The sequence below is a fragment of the Geotrypetes seraphini genome, chromosome 3 (genome assembly GCF_902459505.1).
Source record: "Geotrypetes seraphini chromosome 3, aGeoSer1.1, whole genome shotgun sequence".
In the NCBI taxonomy this organism is placed as follows: Eukaryota; Metazoa; Chordata; class Amphibia; order Gymnophiona; family Dermophiidae; genus Geotrypetes; species Geotrypetes seraphini.
The window spans coordinates 29,699,292-29,718,990 of NC_047086.1; the positions used below are offsets into that span (position 1 = coordinate 29,699,292).

General features: G+C 41.8%; 1 protein-coding gene across 2 annotated transcripts in view; it reads right to left on the reverse strand.

The window, feature by feature from the left end:
- Window positions 1-19,699, reverse strand: part of MDN1 (midasin AAA ATPase 1) — a 943,760-nt gene that overhangs the window by 824,727 nt on the left and 99,334 nt on the right. For both annotated transcript variants that reach the window (XM_033936734.1, XM_033936735.1), the window contains exons 7-8: window positions 14,685-14,816; window positions 8,282-8,385 (exon numbers count right to left, since the gene is read on the reverse strand). In XM_033936734.1, the coding sequence (XP_033792625.1) occupies window positions 8,282-8,385; window positions 14,685-14,816 (236 nt within the window). The remainder of the gene's footprint in view (window positions 1-8,281; window positions 8,386-14,684; window positions 14,817-19,699) is intronic.

The window sequence follows — 19,699 nt, forward strand, 5'->3', positions numbered from 1 at the left end:
TTTGATACTTTTTGTTCTGTAAACTCACTCCCATCCTCTGTATATCCTCAATGGCTTACGCTTACTAGAATACTATCTAATGTGCAAATGCGCCCTGACTTTATGACCTCTCATCAAACTATTCGTCACTGGTCTTCCTTGGCTTTACTGAAAGGTAGGGCGATATCTCTTTTTTATAGTATCTTAAGAGATCACACCTTCACTTTTACGCCTCAATCCATGAACCACTGGGGCTCTATCTTAAAGACCAAGCTTTCTGAAATAGATTGGGAACTCTTCTGGTCATCTACAAATCGTCCTCTATTATCCTCAAGAGTCTCGCAATCAATGTTCTTTGTTATGTGGAATGCAGTATGGACTCCGTTTCGAATGTGGAAAGCGAAACTGAAACAAGATCCTACCTGTTGGAACTGTTTGAAAGAGCCTGGAACTCTTGATCACATGCTTCTTCACTGTACTATGGTTCATTCCTTTTGGATTCGTATCTGGGACACCATAAAATCTATTACCAAATGTTCAGAACCTATTTCCATGGACATTATAATCCTTCGTTCTCAACACCCTTGCTTCGCACTATCAAACTGTCCTCCCAAACTCATTGACACCATGTTTGTGACAGCTCTTATGCACATTTTAAAAAATTGGAAATCATCTACATTACTAGACTACACCTTTTGGTGGAACTCTTTGAGCATGTACCATAAATTCGAATCATATGCATATGAAAAAAACATGATATCTCGTTTCTCTACAAAATTGATGCGAAATAAATCACCTTGGTCGTTCTTGGATTCATATGTTCATTCTGCCTCGTAGACACTTCTACCCCTCTCTTTTTCTCCCTCTTTCTTTCTCCTTCTTTACCTTTCTTTTTTCTTTTACTTCATCCTCACTTTCTTTTTTCTTTTACTTCATCCTCTCTGCTTATCTACCCTTTCTATTTCTTTTCTTAGCAGTTTCAAATACTCTGAATGCTTCTTAATAATTTGTTATATGCAAATGAATGCAATTACGGTTTCTTTTGTTTCTACATCAATATTTCTTATTCAATTTTCATGTACTTGAACTGCTTTCTGTATATTATTTATAATATTCAATAAAATTATTGAACTCAAAAAAAAAAAAAAAAAAAAAAAAAAAAAAGTATACAATACTCTGGTGTGGATTAGGAATCTAATATAATAAAATGATAGGCCGCGCATGCGCACTAAAAAAACGTGTTCCCTGATCCCGTCGCGGAAACACGACTGCGCATGCGCGGGTTTTACGTCACCACTTGCTCGCGGCGGCTTTCAAATAAAAAAAAAAATTTACACAGCTGCGGCGGCCTTCCTCAACCCCGCCTCTCACTGTGAATGGTACCGGCTCCTCTCTCGAACTGCACCAGGATCGAGAGAGGAGCTGCAGCGCTGGCTTTCAACTTAAAACAAAAAAAACCCCAACTGGAGATCGCCGCTATCACCCGACTCCCACTGTGCAAACCCCCCCCAACTTGAGATCGCCGCTCTCACCCGGCTCCCACTGTGCAAACCCCCCCCCAACTGGAGATCGCCGCTCTCACCCGGCTCCCACTGTGCAAACCCCCCCCAACTGGAGATCGCCGCTCTCACCCGGCTCCCACTGTGCAAACCCCCCCCCCCCCCATGGGAGGATGCGCCGCAGCAAAGTGCTGCTCAGGTACTGGAGGGGAAGAGACATATCGCTTCTGCACCGGTACAAACATCCCTCCAGCGTTGGCAGTCGCTGCACGTTAAACAGGCTGCTTCAGGCTTTCTTCTGCAGTTGAGTCCCTCTGCTGCGTCACCGATGACGTCATCAATGACGCAACAGATAGACTCAACGGCAGAAGAAAGCCAAAGCAGCCTGTTTAGCGTGCTGCGGTTGCCAACGCTTGAGGGAGGTTTGATCTTAAAGTCATCTTGCTGGGAGGGTCGCAGAGTCAGCGGGGGTTGGACTGGGAGGGGAGAGAAGCGTCTGCCTCGGGTGCTTCAGGCAGCAGCAGCGTTTACAATTCACTGCTGTTGCCGGCTTCAGGCCTTCCTCTCTGGCCGGTCCTGCCTACTTCCTGTTTTCATGAAGACAGGACCCGCCAAAGAGGAAGACCTGAAGCCAGCAACAGCAATGAATTGTGAATGCTGCTGCTGACCAATGAAGTAGTTAAATGAGGAAAGGGAGCAGAAGGGGAGAGAATGGCTTGGAGGGAAGGAGGAAGGTATGCCAGACCAAGGCAAAAGGAAGGAGGAGATGGAGAGAGGCCATATGGGAGAGAGAGAGATGGAAAGAGAAGAGAGGGCAGTGAATGGAAGGGGCAACATAGAGGGTGAACAGTATTCTAGCACCCGTTAATGCAACGGGCTTAAAGACTAGTTGGTTAATAGTATAAAAACAGAGGGTAGGATTAAATGACCATTTCTCACACTCAAAATCTGCCCTGAATCCATTCCTAAACATACCTACTCAATGGTAGACGCCTTGGAGTAAACAGTGGATCTTAATTAGAAAATGAATGGTAAAAATTGAAGAACTAAGGCTGGTACTAGGCAGACTTGCATGATCTGTGCCCTGTATATAGCAACTCAGTTCAGGATGGACTGGGGGGGGGCTTCGATGGGAACTCCAGTAGTTTAGAACATGAGGACAGTCTGAATCCCACAAATGATGGATAGGCTAGAGTGAGCTTGGACGGCAACTCCAGTAGTTGGAACCTAAGGTACCGAGCTTCAACAGTAACTCCAGTAGTTGGAACCTAAGGACGATACCAGGTGGACTTCTATGGTCTATGACCCAGTAATATCAAAGAAAAAATAAGATTCAATTTAATCATGACTTTATAATTGTAACTATTGGGCAAACTGGATGGGCCATTCAGATCTTCATATGCTAATGAGTTAGGGGCCTACCAGCTAACTAATTTTATAATGGTGTTATAAAAAAAAATTTTAATGATGCTTTCAATCAAATGCATCAATTAAGCCAATTAAAAAAATTAAGTTATATTGAACCAGAAGTATTATACTGAATTCATGATAATGGAGTTCTCTAGGGGAAGAATGAGTGGGAGTTTTGGGGGGTGACTGTGGAATTTATGTTTTCACATAATCAGACCACTGTGATGAACAATGCAGGAGGTCTATTGCTTGTCAGTTGCTGGGAAAGGATCACAATGTTATTTGTAAAGGGGACAGATTCAAAATGAATGCCAAGAAGTTCTTCTTCTTTACCCAGTGTGGTGGACACCTGGAATGCGCTTCCAGAGGGAATAACAGGGCAGAGTACAGTACTGGGGTTCAAGAAAGGATTGGACAATTTCCTGCTTGAAAAGGGGATAGAGGGGTATAGATAGAGGATTACTGCACAGGTCCTGGACCTGTTGGGCCACCACGTGAGCGGACTGCTGGGCACGATGGACCTCAGGTCTGACCCAGCAGAGGCATTGCTTATGTTCTTATGGGTAAATAAATAGAGACAGGGAAAAATGCTTGAGTACTTGAATAAATTTATGTAAACCGTTCTGAGCTCCCCTGAATAGAATATTGAATAAATAAATAACATAAAAACAAAAAGTGTGGCGTCATTTATAGAATCTTGGACTTAGTGACATTTCACTAGAGTTGAGTACCTATATTTCAATACAGCGGCTTGAGAACCTGGGAAACTAGGTTTGATTCCCACTGCAACTTAGGGCAACTTAACCCTCCATTGTCCCAGGTAAAAATTAAGTACCTGTATACAAATATGTAAACCACTTTGATTGTAACCACAGAAAGACAGTAAATCAATGGATTAAAGGTCATTTTCTCTGGGCACAGAATAACTCAACTTAAGATTCTGGTATCAATTAGCTGCTTATTACTGCCAGAGCAGGTTTTAGGACACTGGCTAACGTCAGCACAAATCCGTACCAACATCTAGGACACGTCAAACAGCCAACGGAAAATAAATCATACATTAACTGTTTAGTGCAGCATGGAGCAGAACCTGGGCTAGGTATGGGCAGAGATGGATGTGGACTGCACATTACAATGCGCACATGGTAGACAGACTTGCTTTGGTATGGACAGGAGAGGGGGGCGCTGCCTGGAGAAATAAGGAGCAGGGAGAAGGAAACAATTTTCTGCAAACAACTCGCAAATTCCGGTACTTAACCCATTCATTACAAATTGTATGCTGCTCTACAGGAAAAAGATTATCAAGGTAAGAAACTAATCTTTCCCAAGTTGGTCCTAGAGTACCCCCCCCCCCCTTACCAGTCAGGTTTTCAGGATATCCTTAAACTGAGAAAAGGATATTTGTGCAAAAGTCGTGGGGTGTTTTGCTGGATTTTTTTTTTTAAACAAGCAGCACAATGTCACCCTCTAGCTTCATCAGGGGTCGTGTTTTCAAGGGTGATGATGCGGAGGAACTGAAAGGAATCTCGGTGAATCTGGAAGATGTATTGAGCCAAATCGACAAGTTGTTGTGTTTTTTTTTTTCCAATTCTTTATTCATCTTCCATCAAGTACACAATATTACATCAATTGAATCATACACATCACTTGAAATTCTTTCTATTGTCATCTTAAATGCATAAAATATCTCCCTCCCCCACCCACCCTTTTCACAAATATTGCAATCAAAAAAATAACATACATGTGCTATATTCATAGATATTGATTCAATCTATATTATATCTATATACAAGTTAAAAAGTGATAAATCGCCTGGACCGGATGGTATACATCCCAGAGTATTAAAAGAACTCAAAAATGAAATTGCTGACCTGCTGTTAGTGATCTGTACCTGTCACTAAAATCATCTGTAGTACCTGAAGATTGGAGGGTGGCCAATGTTACAACAATTTTTAAAAAGGGCTCCAGGAGAGATCTGGGAAATTACAGACCAGTAAGCCTCACTTCAGTGCCGGGAGAAATGGTAGAAACGATTATAAAAATAAAATTGGGGAACATATAGACAAGCATGATTTAATGAGACAAAGTCAGCATGGGTTCAGCCGAGGAAGATCTTGCCTCACAAATTTGCTTGACTTCTTTGAAGGTGTGAATAAACATGTAGATAAAGGTGAGCCAGTCGATATAGTATATCTAGATTTTCAGAAAGCTTTTGATGAAGTTACATTACATTACATTACATTAGTGATTTATATTCCGCTTGTGCCTTGCGGTTCTAAGCGGATTACAATTTATAAGACTGGACATTTCCAGTAGCGGTGCAGTACATAAATTCAAGAATGTGTCAAGATACAATTGTTAATCTGGGTTTTTCGGAAGATCTAATAGTAGATTATGATAAGTAGTTGTGATGAGTAGATATAGTAATGTCAGGATTCTGGTAGGTTGTTGTGATGAATGGAAATAATAAGAGTCAGGGTTCTGATGTATTGCTATGGTGGTGGTCATGGGAGTATTTTCTATTGTTGTTGAGGGGTTATGATGATGGAAAGTGTTTTTTGAAGAGATGAGTTTTGATTTCTTTTCGGAATATTTTGATGTCTGTTGAATTTATCAGTAGGTTGTTGATGGTGGGATCAATCTTTGCTGCTTGTGTCGCTAAAAGGCTGTCGTATATTTTCTTTCGTCTTGTTCCGTTGAGAGGGGGGTGAATGAATAGGCTCCGAGTTCTCCTTAATCTATGAGATAGGTTACGGTGTAGTCTGTTATTTAGGTATATGGGTGCTGTTCCGTGTGTTACTTTGTATAGTAGACAGTAGAATTTGAACTGGGATCTTGCTTTTATTGGTAGCCAGTGTGAGTCTAGGTATGCGTTGGTGATGTGGTCATATTTGCCAAGGGAGTAGATGAGTCTGAGGGCCGTGTTCTGAACCGACTGCAGTTGTCTTAACATATAGTTTGGGCAAGACAAGTAGAGGCTGTTGCAATAATCTAACATACTTAGTACCAGGGATTGTACCAATAACTTGTATTGATCTTTGTTGAAGTATTTTCTTATTTTTCTCAGATTACGCATAGTGAAGAATGCTCTTTGGATGATTTTGTGGATATGAGTCTGCATTGTGCAATTTCTGTCAAGTTGTATTCCCAGGATTTTGAGTGTGTTTTGCATTGGGTACTTGATTGTATTTAATTCTAGTTCCGTGAAAGATGGTTTTTTTTCCTTCTCTAGAAGGAGGAATTTGGTTTTTTCCGTGTTCAGTTTTAGTTTATGACTTGACATCCATTTTTCTACCGTTTCCATTATTATTTTCAAGTGGTTTGTGGGTAAGGGGTCTTGACTGTTAAATGGGAGTATGATAGTTATGTCATCCGCGTAGCTGAATGATACTGTGTTTAGGGCGTCTAGTTCCTCATGAGAGGCTCCTGAGAAAATTAAAGAGTCATGGGATAGGTGGCAAAGTTCAGTTGTAGAATTAGGAACTGATTATCAGATAGAAAACAGAGGGTAGGTTTAAATGGTCATTTTTCTCAATGGAGGAGAGTAAACAGTGCCGCAGGGGTCTGTACTGGGACCGGTGTTATTTAACTTATTTATAAATGATCTGTAAATTGGAACGATGAGCGAGGTGATTTAATTTGCAGATGAAATTATAATGGATATATTTATGTACACTTATTGTCTGTTTTAAAATGACTCAAGAAATTTAGTTACTTTAAGAAGGGTGGGGGGTGGGGATGTATATTTTTGTTCTAGATGATATGATTAAGAATTTCAAGTTTTATATTGAAAGTTTAATGGATATTTTATTGTACACTTGTTTAAGATTTAAAATGAATAAAGAATTTAAAACTAAACTAATTTGCAGATGACACTAAACTGTTCAAAGTTGTTAAAACGCATGCGGATTGTTAAAATTGCAGGCAGACCTTAGGAAATTGGAAGAATGGGCGTCCAAAAGGCAGATGAAATTTAATGTGGACAAATGCAAAGTGATGCACATTGGGAAGAATAACCTGAATCACAGTTACTGGATGCTAGGGTCCACCTTGGAGATTAGCACCCAAGAAAAAGATCTGGGTGTCATCGTAGACAATATGATGAAATCTTCCGCCCAATATGTGGTGGCGGCTGAAAAAGCAAATAGGATGCTAGGAATTATTAAAAAAGGGATTGTTAACAAGACTAAGAATGTCATAATGCCCCTGTATCACTCCATGGTGCGACCTAATCTGGAGTATTGCGTTCAGTTCTGGTTTCCTTATCTCAAGAAAGATATAGTGGCATTAGAAAAGATTCAAAGAAGAACGACCAAGATGGTAAAGGGGATGGAACTCCTCTCGTATGAGGAAAGACAAACGGTTAGGGCTCTTCAGCTTGGAAAAGAGATGGCTGAGGGGAAATGTGATTGAAGTTTACAAAATCCCGAGTGTAGAACGGGTACAAGTGGATCGATTTTTCACTCCGTCAAAATTTACAAAGGCTAGGGGACACTCGAAGTTACAGGGAAATACTTTTAAAACCAATTGGAGGAAATTTTTTTTCATTCAGAGAATAGTTAAACTCTGGAAAGCATTGCCGGAGGATGTGGTAAGAGCGGATAGCGTAGCTGGTTTTAAGAAAGATTTGGACAAGTTCCTGGAGGAAAAGTCCATAGTCTGTTATTGAGAAAGACATGGGGGAAGCCACTGCTTGCCCTGGATCGGTAGCATGGAATATTGCTACACCTTGGGTTTTGGCCAAGTACTAGTGACCTGGATTGGCCACCGTGAGAATGGGCTACTGGGCTTGATGGACCATTGGTCTGACCCAGTAAGGCTATTCTTATGCTCTTAACAGCTCCCTCTCATTTTTGAAACAATATTGCTCTGCTTACTAAAATATGCATGATCTAAATTTTATGAGGTCAACATGTGACGTTACTCTTCAAAATTGTATTCTCTTCCTTTAGAAATGCACATTAATTTTGCAAATATAGCTGTAAATTGTTTTGCTTTTTTATCACGTTCACAAGCCTCTGCAGTTATTGCTGCCTCCTATTAGAAACCATCTGGATATTTCCAAGTGACAAAGAGACCTAGCATGACACATTGTATGTCCTTTTGTGAACACTAGAAGAGAGATTTCCTCAAATTGACCTGATATTCTTCTACCACTCTGAAATAGTGACCTTACAGCTGATGTGCTGGGTCAGCCGAACATTTTTCATCTTCCTACCTTCTACCAGTAAATATTTTCAAAAGTGTTACAGAACTACTTAGCCCCTCCTTGTGCTCTGCTCTATCTTGTTGAGCACACACAGCTGAACAGTGAGATGCACTGAGAACCACCCTTGCATTTAATCTGTTACAGGAAATTTTTGGTTTAGACCCACCCTTCTCCCAACTCTTACCTCCTGGTTGCAAAGAACTGGAAACCAGGTGCCACTTTCAGACAGTCTCCTCGCCCAGGTATCAACAGTTCTCCATTCTCCAGCAAAGGAATCAGCACAGAGATCTATAACAGAGGACACAAAATTCAAATAGCACACAAGTAATCTTAAAAGGATGATGGCTATAAGAGAATGAATAAAAATTCCCCGAGACAGAATTATTCTGTCCCTGTCATTCAAATGGCCTATGACATTAATTTTATGAAGTTAGGCTTACAGGGAACAAATATAAAGAACCATTCATTCAAAAAAGGATTAAGTGTTATGGCTACCACTGCGGATAGTCAAAAAACAAAAGGAATTGACCCCAAAATATCCACAAAAGAAGAAAATCCAGAGAAAACCAAAAAAACTCTGTGGAGTGACGATGTTCCTGGTAAGGTTGTACTCCAGGACCAACTTGGGAAGGATTAGGTTCTTACCTTGATAATCCTTTTTCTTGTAGAAAAGCATACAATTCCTAATGAATAGGTTAAGTACCAGTACCCCAACTCGCAAGATGTTTTCAAAAAATCATTTTCTTCTCTCCACCCCCTTATTTCTTCAGGCAGCACCCCCTCTCCTCAGTCCATACCAAAGTGATAACCCCTAGGAGAGGAAATAAAAACAAGGGGGTGGGGGGGGAGAACTCAGGAAATGCCCTGATCCAATTAAGTTCAATGTGCTCTGCAATAGTAAATAAGAGTCAATGAACAATTACCCAACAGTGCAACAATTAATGGTGGAGAAAGAAACCACCTACCTATGTGCAACCAGCACTAACACTTATACAACTCTGAGCAAAATAAATGTACTAATATCGATTTCGGCACTAGTATGCCACCATTCAAAAGGTTCAGATTATCTTCCTTGGCTGCCCTGAGCCAAGCCACTGGAGATATTTCTCAGCTTACTAGCCAACGCAAGCATAACAGACATCTGACAGGACGGGGTGTAAGGAATTGTATGCTATTTTACAGGAAAGAGGATTAGGAGGCAAGAACCTAATCCTTCCTATGCAAACATCATACGACTCCTTACAAATGTGACATACCGGAGCAGTCACCTTGAGTCTACAGTGGGACAGATAAGCATGCGACCAGCAAGGAAAACTCAAAAGCCCCTTCCTCCTGCGATGTCACGTCCACTCAGGAAAATTTTGTAAAAGGTATAGAGAGAATACCACATGGCTGCTCTACAAATTTCATTGAACAGCACTGCCCTGGTCTCTGCCCAGAAGGAAGACACACCTCTGGTAGAGTGAGCTTTCACTGCAATTGGTGACTGTTTGCTACAGCCAACCTATGCTGAAGAAATAGCTTAGCAGATCCACTGAGAAATAGATGCCTTAGAGGCTGGTCTTCCCCGAAAGCTAGCACTGGTCAAGACAAATAGGTGATTCAATAGAAGGAAGTCATTTATCACCTCAAGATAAAGGAGAACTCTCCTAACATCCTGCACTTCGATACTTTGTCCTGTTTCTTCTAGCCCATGGGCTGAAAAGCGGAAATCCGCACTTCCTGGTTGACATGAAACACTGAAACCACCTTCGGCAGAAAAGGCGGCACAGTGCACAAAGACACCCCTGCTTCATGAATCTGAGGAAAGGCTCTCTGCAAATGAATGTCTGCGGTTTTGACACTCTTCTTGCTGAAGAGACTGACCAAGAAGTCTATCTTCAAGGTTAGATCCATGAGAGATGCCTCCACAGGGGCTCATAAAGCGCTTTAGCGAGGACCCACAACACAATGTTGGGATTCTATGAAGGGACCAGCTGCCATACTGGAGGGAGAGCCTGAGAGGTCCCTTCAAGAACATGGAACCATCTGGATGAGACACCAACAACTTTCTGACCACTCGAGCTCCGACTGACTCCAGCTTACCTCTCTTCCCACTTCGAATCCAGCTTACCTCTCTTCCCACTTCGAATTTTATAAGTCAAATAAGAATACATGTAAAGCTTATTGGTTTATGTTTCCATCTGTAAAAGCATGTCATTACAAGAGATTCTTAGGAAAAACCTTTACATTCCAGGCTTATGTAATGAATTCTTGCTGGAATATTCTTATTCCCCAAGCTCAGTCTTACTACTCATTTAGAAAATTTTTCAAATTTTGACAAATATGTGACTTGATTGCTATTGTTGTATTTTCCGAGATATATTTGACATGTTTATGTATGGGATCCACTGATTGTACAGTTTTCTCTAGTTATAAACTGCCTTGAACTAATGGTTTGGCGGTATATAAAAATAAATTATTATTAACATGAAAGACCGGCTATTTGAACTTTGAGAGATCTGACCACCAGGTCCATCTCTAAACCTTCTTGCAGAAAGGACAGGACCTCAGAAATGGGAGCCTGGAAGGGGTCTAACTGCTTCTCCTTACACTAGTGCTGAAAGTTTCCACACTTTTGCATAGGCCACTGCAGTCAAGTTTTCAAGTTTTTATTGAGTTTTTAATATACCAACCATCAACAGGTATCTGGCCGGTTTACAATAAAATTATATAAAAAGAAAAGAGTCATAAATATAAAAAGCAGATGGGTGAACATCAAAAACATAACTTGACTAACATGAAAGTGAGGATAAAGGGGAAAGGAGTGGAAAAGTTACATATTTTGGAGAAGAAAGGGAGAAAGTCACTGGCTTTCTTGGTTGTAAAAGAGCTGCGATAACCATACCTGAATATCCTATTTGTGCTAAGGATGTGCGCTCAATGGCCATGGTGTAAGCCAAAGCATTCCAGACATTCTGGGGCTATGGGCCCCTGGGACAGAAGATCCTGGTGCAGCAGTAGCCAGACAGCTGTCCCGCTGTAAATGGACTAGATCCACATGCCAAAGAAGCAGCCAATCCAGGGCCACAAGAATTACCAAACCTCGATAGGCTGCTATCCTGTGAAGTACCTGGCCTAGCATCAGCCCTGGCAGGAACACGTACAAAAGTCTGTTTAATGGTCAATGTTGTACCAGAGCATCTATGCTGACACTTCCTGGCTCAGACCTTCAACTGAAGAAACAAGGGGCTTTCCTGTTGTCCTCTGAAGCCAAGAGATCAAATGTCAGCTGCCCTCAGTGTTTCACAATGCAGTTGGAATGCTCTCTGGGATAAGGACCATTCCCCCGCATCCAGGGTCTAGTGGCCAGTAGCCTCAATGCACCCTTCAGTAACCTGGCAATGTCCGGGTGTGCTGCTAGTGAAGCTCTCTTCTCTCGGCCCTGAAAACAGGAAGTCCTGCTACTTGAACTCTGAGAGACACTACTGCCATTCCCTTGTCAAGGCTCTCCTGTAAGAATGCCAGCATGGACGAGATGGGGGCATTGTCCAGCTCTGTTCTTTGCTGCACCAGTGCTGAAACATTTTCTATGCTTTAGCATAAGTGGAAACTGTCATTGGCTTTCTGGCGGCGTTCTTTGGTTGAAGCAGATTGTGGATTGGTCTGCTGGTTCAAGAGGCAGAGTCGAGATAAGTTTAAGAGCTGTGAACTGCGTCATTTCTTTGTGCCAGAAGTACATCATGTGTGGAGTTGGTGCGAGTTCTGCATGGAGAACATAAGAATTGCCACTGCTGGGTGCCCATCGTGCCCAGCAGTCCGCTCCCGCGGCGGCCCTTAGGTCAAAGACCAGTGCCCTAACTGAGTCTAGCCTTACCTGCGTATGTTCTGGTTCAGCAGGAAGTTATCTAACTTTGTCTTAAATCCCTAGAGGGTGTTTTCCCCTATAACAGCCTCTAGAAGAGCGTTCCCACTCTCTTGGTGAAGAAGAACATTTGTACAGAATCTATCCCCTTTTAACATTAGAGAGTGCCTTCTCGTTCTTTCTACCTTGGAGAGGGTCCTGATTTATTGCCTGTGATGCAGGAAGTTATAAACCCCTGACGCAGCAGAGCAAAACGGAGATTTCCCCATCGAGTCGACTGGCTGCAAGGTCCGGGCGTTTGTGCACTAATTGAGTATACTTTGGAGACAGCTGGGACCTTATCAGCAGCTAAGTTTTTTTTCCCTTTCTCTGCTCATGTAGCAATATTGGTGACTGTTAGGTTGAGGTGCAGATTGTTCCACACAATGGACTTGTGATTTTTTTGGGCGTGCTTTTATGTAAGGTGTTTTTTTCTGGGGGCTGATACAGTGCCTTGTTTTTCCACCATTGCTTATTTAACACACATGTGCAAGTGGTTTCAGTTTGTCTGCTTGCTTTATTAGAAGTGGAGTTTTTTTGCCATATGAAGCTGAACTGAGGCTTTTTCTCCACTTCTTTTTCTTTTCTTTCTCTCTCTGTTTTTGAGTGAATGAGTGTAGTGTAGTGTAGTGTTGGATGGTGAGGTCTTGCAGTGTCCCAGAGGCCCCTGGTTGTTCCATATAGGGCATAGGTTTGAGGTAGTTTTGATTTCAATTACCCCAACATTGACTGGTTAAATGTTACATAAAACATACATCAGGCTGTACTAGGGAGGTAAAAATAGGATTATAGTGGGGGGGTGGGTGACGAGGCTCTATCCGTAGAATCAGTCAAAACGCAGACACATCCCCAATTTCCCCTATAGGCTGTCAAGTCTATACTCACAGACCATGTGCAGGGGAAAAGGTGCTGCAGCCTGACTCAGCTCCTTGAGAGAGTAGCTGGTTCTGGAGGGATTTTCTGCCTCAATCCACCAGTCAGGTGTCATGATGAAATCTTCGGGCTGCCAGTCAGACCTCAGTCAGACTGAATCTCCACCCCCAGGCTGCAGTGACCACCGAAATGAGGAGGGAGTGAAACCAAAGCCAGCACCATGAGCGCCGCCAGACACTATTGATGCGTAACAGCCAGTGCTCAAGCTCCTGACAGTCAAGGAAGTGAGCAAATGCTGAGGGCCCAGAATTCTGAGCTTTACAAATATTCAGCAGGCTGACTGAACAGGTTCCCGAAAGATGCACCTTCTAGCTGCAGACACTGCTCCTCCCCATGTAGGCACAGTCGTTCCTGGAGATATGTAAAACCCATGACGAACCAAAAAAAGACAAGAAAAACACAGCAAAAATAAAAAAATAAAGGAACTCACCTTCATGTTCACCTAAAGAAGGAAGAACTGGAGAGCAGCAGAGACTGGGTAGGAGGAGGAGCTGAGAAGCTGTGATCGACTTCTTCTGCAGAATGCTCACAAGCAGGCATTGACAACCTTAAGGTTCAGCATACCATTCCTACTGCACTGTCTTTATCCAGTTTAATTTGTATATTTGTACACCACTCTGATATAATTGTGAAGGGTTTTATATTAAATGTATTAAACCATCTGGTTAAATGCTGAGTATCAGTGCAGGCTAAACCCCCAAATCGCCCACAAAATAGCTACTTTCAGTTAGGTACTAACCGAGTATTATTCTGCAGCACTATTCAGCTAAATGCCACTGAATACACCTAGTTAGCCCTGGCTATTTAAAATCACTTTGAACAGAGACACCGCTGTTTTTAACTATTTTCCATAATAAATTCAAACAATCCAATTCTCTTATTTTTCCTAAACTGTCTCTTACATGCACCAAGAATGTACCCATGTTTAGTACACATCTCTTATACTCCTCATAACAAATACCTTTTCCCCAGCTCCTCAGAAGTACCACCTAGGACTCAACTGTATTCATTTTCCCAGGATTTAAGTACTAATTCCTCACTGGATCTTACTTTTACAATTATACTAATGCTAGTCTTTTTTTTAATTTTAAACACCATTGCAGCGTACTTATATGTTAGAAGTACTTAGCTTTGAGTGTGGTCTTCCTTTCAGGGATAATGAAGCCAACATGTTTAACCCAAAAGTTTTATCAAGGCAAATCATCCCTTTATAAGCTTTGTGCCACTGTAGCAGACCACTGAATCTATTTCAATATCTATTTCATATATAGCGCTGCATTTGTCTAGTAATGCTACAGAAATAGTGAACAATGGTAATACTCTCTCTCTCACTTCCCAATTCCCCCATCCTAACACCCACTAACAATTACTCAACCCATAGCAGCCTAGACATTGGGAAGAAAAAAAATTACTAAATACCCAAAGTTCGCATTGTTACCAGGGAGAAAGTCACCATACATCACTCACCCAAGTTAAAGATATAGCCTAGGTTTGTCTGCTCCAATTTCAATCCCTATACCCTCCCATCCCCAAATGGCAGAAGGAAGGGCTAGACTAGGGAGCCAAATAGAACTTTGCCTTGCTCTTCCTGCTTCTGGCTTATTCCTTCCACATTGCCTGGAGGGGAGGGTTTGGTGCAGAAAGCACAGGATAGTGTGAGATTGAGATGCTTGAGATTCATGGCAAAGGGACACCACACTACAGTAGATGCTTTCACGTCGCCTGTCATTTCTGCCTACTTCTCAGTGAAATAAGTAAAAATACTGCATACCACATCAAGCGGTGCATAATCGATATCCTCAAGGAGAATCCAATGCCCACTAGTTACAGCTTGCGTCAAGGTTCCTGGCTGCCATACAAACTCCCCCGGAATATCTGTACAACGATACATACCCAGCAGTGTCTGGAAAAGAGAAAACAACAAAAAGCAGAGTTAATAGTAAAAAGATGCTTTTTAATGTTAGAATTGCACAAGATAAAGTGCAGTACTATTCCTTCTAATTTAATTGTGCAATTACAGGTCCCCCCCCCCATAGAACTTTACATTTAACCAAAGCATCTAGTTTACTCTAGAGATCAGAGCATCAGCCCCATGGAGGCAATTGAAGTAGACCGCTGTCTAGGCCTACCTCGGAATGGAGACTCCACACACTATATACTGGTTTCAATAGGTATACATTTATTAGCAAATCAGTAACAGCTTACAAGAATAAATGATTCAGCATATAATGTAACAGATGTGATCCTCAGGCCTGAGGGTCCTCTGATGTCTGTTCTGATTACTTCTGCTTATAGGCCTGGTTTTATACATTTCTTGGTGTTCAATACCACGTTAGCCTAAATCACATGGTACATCTTTATTGGTTATTTTTCTTATACGTCAATACATAAGTAGATTCATTTATTGGCTTATCTATTTGTGTCATCTTATACGTCTGTTCAGTTTGCCGTAAGGCCTAACCTTTTCCTGCAAATGCCCTTTTCCCTTTACCATATATGCAATTCCGAGTCCAAAATTCCTTCTCTGCTGTGGTAACACATGATATATCTTGCTAAATAATGTTCCTGAGTACTCTGTTTTTCTGACCATGAGCTGTGTTCCTCTTTGCATAATATCCGGCCAGGTGCCATGCATCGGAATTTAAGTCTTGCTTCTTACAAGTTTTTGCTTACCATAGCTAACTGGTGCATTTTCATCCTGTTTTGACTCCCACAATAGCTCCCTAGTTATTTTCCCTTCCAGTTAGATTCTTTCCATCCCCTTTCTTGCTGCTAAGCTGAGGAGAAGTGCAGTGAAGAAGAAGTAATGAGCCCAGCTGAAGGATGATGACGTAAGATTTGATGTGGTTACCTGGACTTTCACCCCTGGCGTCTGGACCCAGCCGAGTCTGCACTGATCCCAGCTATTTTGGAAGAGCATGGAAATAATCTAACTTGTTAATTTATCCCTCCATCCCTTTTGGATGTAGTATGCTCATAACAGGATGAAGCCATAAAAGGAGAATATATTAAAACGTATCAGATTAAATTATGAACCCCTGCAGATGCCTAGTTGCTCGAACTATCCCAAATGTTGAAATAGAGACCCCTATACAGACCCATACACAACATTTTTGATAATCTTGACTTGGCTGATTTTGATGCACCTCCCTATGAAGCACCAACAGCTGATTTCCCCTCTCAAGAGCCTCCACCTGTCGCCACCGCGTCAGTACTTTATTCTGATATTTCTAACACACTAGTATAAGCTCTGCAGTCATGCCTACCTGACTTTTCCATTGCATATTATCCTAATTATTGATCGCATATTATCACATTGTATTAATAATTTTATTGTGACATGTTATGCTGCTCTGTTCCGGGTTAGTATAGTATGGGTGGGCACTTGTCCTTTTCATTTTTACCATATACAATTTCAAGTACATGGCTCTATGCCTGTGCTGTATGATCACTGACACAATCTACCTTCTGACCGAATATCCGGATGTCAAAGCCACCTAAAGGGGCTTTGAAGAGGGGATGAGAGGGAAAAGAGGATGAGACGAAGAAGAAGAAGACCTGGTGTGATACAGGTGAAGCAGGACAAGTCCTTTGGATAAAGGTGAAGTAACCAGACCTCACAAGAGAAAAACCCCCTCCCCTCCCTCTTGCTCTAATAAATCAGTATATTAACTGTGAAAGATATTTCATAACCCACTTGCCAGCTGGCCTATAGTGATTGAGAAATATTCTGTTTCTGAGTTAGCTATGGTAAGCAAAAACTTGTAAGAAGCAAGACTTAAATTCCGATGCATGGCACCTGGCCGGATATTATGCAAAGAGGAACACAGCTCATGGTCAGAAAAACAGAGTACTCAGGAACATTATTTAGCAAGATATATCATGTGTTACCACAGCAGAGAAGGAATTTTGGACTCGGAATTGCATATATGGTAAAGGGAAAAGGGCATTTGCAGGAAAAGGTTAGGCCTTACGGCAAACTGAACAGACGTATAAGATGACACAAATAGATAAGCCAATAAATGAATCTACTTATGTATTGACGTATAAGAAAAATAACCAATAAAGATGTACCATGTGATTTAGGCTAACGTGGTATTGAACACCAAGAAATGTATAAAACCAGGCCTATAAGCAGAAGTAATCAGAACAGACATCAGAGGACCCTCAGGCCTGAGGATCACATCTGTTACATTATATGCTGAATCATTTATTCTTGTAAGCTGTTACTGATTTGCTAATAAATGTATACCTATTGAAACCAGTATATAGTGTGTGGAGTCTCCATTCCGAGGTAGGCCTAGACAGCGGTCTACTTCACAATGACAGTGGCTTACTCAGCCAAGATGGGAGAAGTATTAGGGGTGAAATCTATTTTTCTGCTCCTCAGATCAATAGAGTGTTGGGGACTGAACTAATCAGGAGTACGTACGGAAAAAAAAGAGGGACCACAAGGGAGTGGGAAGAGCTTAAACGGAAAGAAGATAAGACCTGGGGAAAAAGGAGGAGGAAATTTTAAAAACAATTGTTAAAGTTAAGAACACAAAATATTCTGACACCATATAAATAGACAGGAAACGAATCTTTGTTAAGATCTATCACATTATAAAACCATAAAATTATACTGCTTTGTCATTTTCTTTTTTTTTTTTTTAATCTTTATTCATTTTACATCTTACAACAAGTGTAACAATAGATAACAATTAAATTGAATTGAATACAACACTTGAATCTTTATCATATTTGTCATTTTCTGATCATCCCTCTCTCCTATTTCTCACCAGTAACACCCCTACCTCTTCTCTATCAGTAGAATGTTTTAATGTCTCATATATATTCTGATATTGGCATATTTTGCTCGTTTCGGACTTGAAGGAGGTGGTTCTGCCTTTGGAAGCTAGTCAGGTCCCAGATGCATCAAATAGGCTCAAAAGGGTTGACCCCAGGAAACAGACCAAAAGGCCACGAGCGGTCATTCCGTCAGTGTTGGTGAAAGTGGATTGCATACATTTTTACTTTCAAGTAAAAGTAAAGTGGGGAACATTTTTTAAAATTTTCTTTAGCAAAAGTAAAGTTATTGCCTAAAATAATACTTTGAGTAAAAAAATACAATGCATAAAAACTATCGTTAACATTTTTATCACAACAACTTTATTGCTCTACAATTCAGCCCACTGTGCTTTATGTAAAACTACATTTTGGAAATAACTGACCCTCACACGAGTGGCTTTAAGTCTTTTCTAAGCCAGCACAGCTAAAAAGGGAATTCAACAACTACCCTGGCAGGAAGTGGAGTGTTCAGTTTGATTTTTTTTTATTTTTTTTTAATGCTTTAGATCAGGCCAGGTTGCAATATTACAGATGTCTTCTGACCGAGTTTACAGGCATTTATCAAGGGAATTTGTTTGAACCATTTGACATCCTTATAGCAAAGAATGCTTCTTTATCGTCTGTCGAACACCATTCCCTATGAGTGAGTATAGGTCCTACCAGTAGATGGGGAGACTGAGAACTACTAGTGATGTCAGTGTAGTAAATATGTATAGCCCTATGTTTCGCAGTGCCGCTCTCCCCACCAGCGCCGCCGCTGCCCACAACAGCAGTGCTCTCCACCCGGACGCAGTGGTGGAGCAGTGAGACACGATCCGAGGTTGGGATCTGAGCGACCGCACTCCCAAGCGCTACGTCGGGGAGCCGAACGGGGAGTGCTGCGGAGGTTGCTGCTGCCTTCGTTGACCTTCAGTGGCATTGAGCTTCATTGCGGAACCATCGTGGGGAGGAGAGGGAGAGCGGGAGCCTGACCCTGTGGGCAGGATCGGCACTGATACCAGAGGGCAGGGGATTGAAGCAGGAGCCCGATCCTGCAAGCAAACAAATTGATTCCCCATCCCCCGAACCAACAGGGAAACCTATAAATCAACACCGATACCAGCAGGGAAACTTAAAAATCAGCAGCAATACCAGCACCGATACCAACACCGATACCAGCAAATTGATCCACCCTTCCCCCGAACCAGCGGGGAAACTTAAAACCAACACCGATACCAGCAGGGAAACTTTAAAAATCAGCACCAATATCAGCGGGCAGGAGCCCGACCCTGCAAGCAAGTGAATTGATCCGCCCATCCCCCAAACCAGCAGGGAAACTCAAAACTAGCACCAACACCAGTGGGGAAACTTATAAATCAGCACCGATACCAGCGGAGGAAGGAGCCCGACCCTGCAGGCAAGAGAATTGATCCGCCCATCCCCGAACCAGCGGAGAAACTCAAGAACCAGCACAAATACCAGCGGGGAAACTTATAAATCAGCATAGATACCAGTGGCAGGAGCCGGAGCCCAAACCTGCAGGCAAGCGATCTGCCCCTCCCCCAAACCAGCGGGAAACTTAAAATCACCTGATTCACCGTTAATTAATTATCCTAGAAACGGGAAGTATTAGAAACTCCAAATAGCCATTAGGACAAGAAGGAGTCAGTTTAACCTACAAGCATGCATCTCCTATTGCTCCTACTAATCTATTTAAGGATGTTAAGTCACTCTATCCACAGCTACACTTAACCCATTACCCTGCTTTACACACTAGGTTTATAATCAACCAACAAGAAGATAGAGAAAATCAGATCAAGGTAATCTCAAGCAATGGAAAACATCATCGTACCCCAAAAAACAAAAGGATAAGGGAAGTAAAACCTATCAGAACAATTACACCCACCAAACCTATCACATCTACTTCTGTTCCCTGTGCATATCTCAACACCAGATCTGTTAGGATCAAAGCATTCT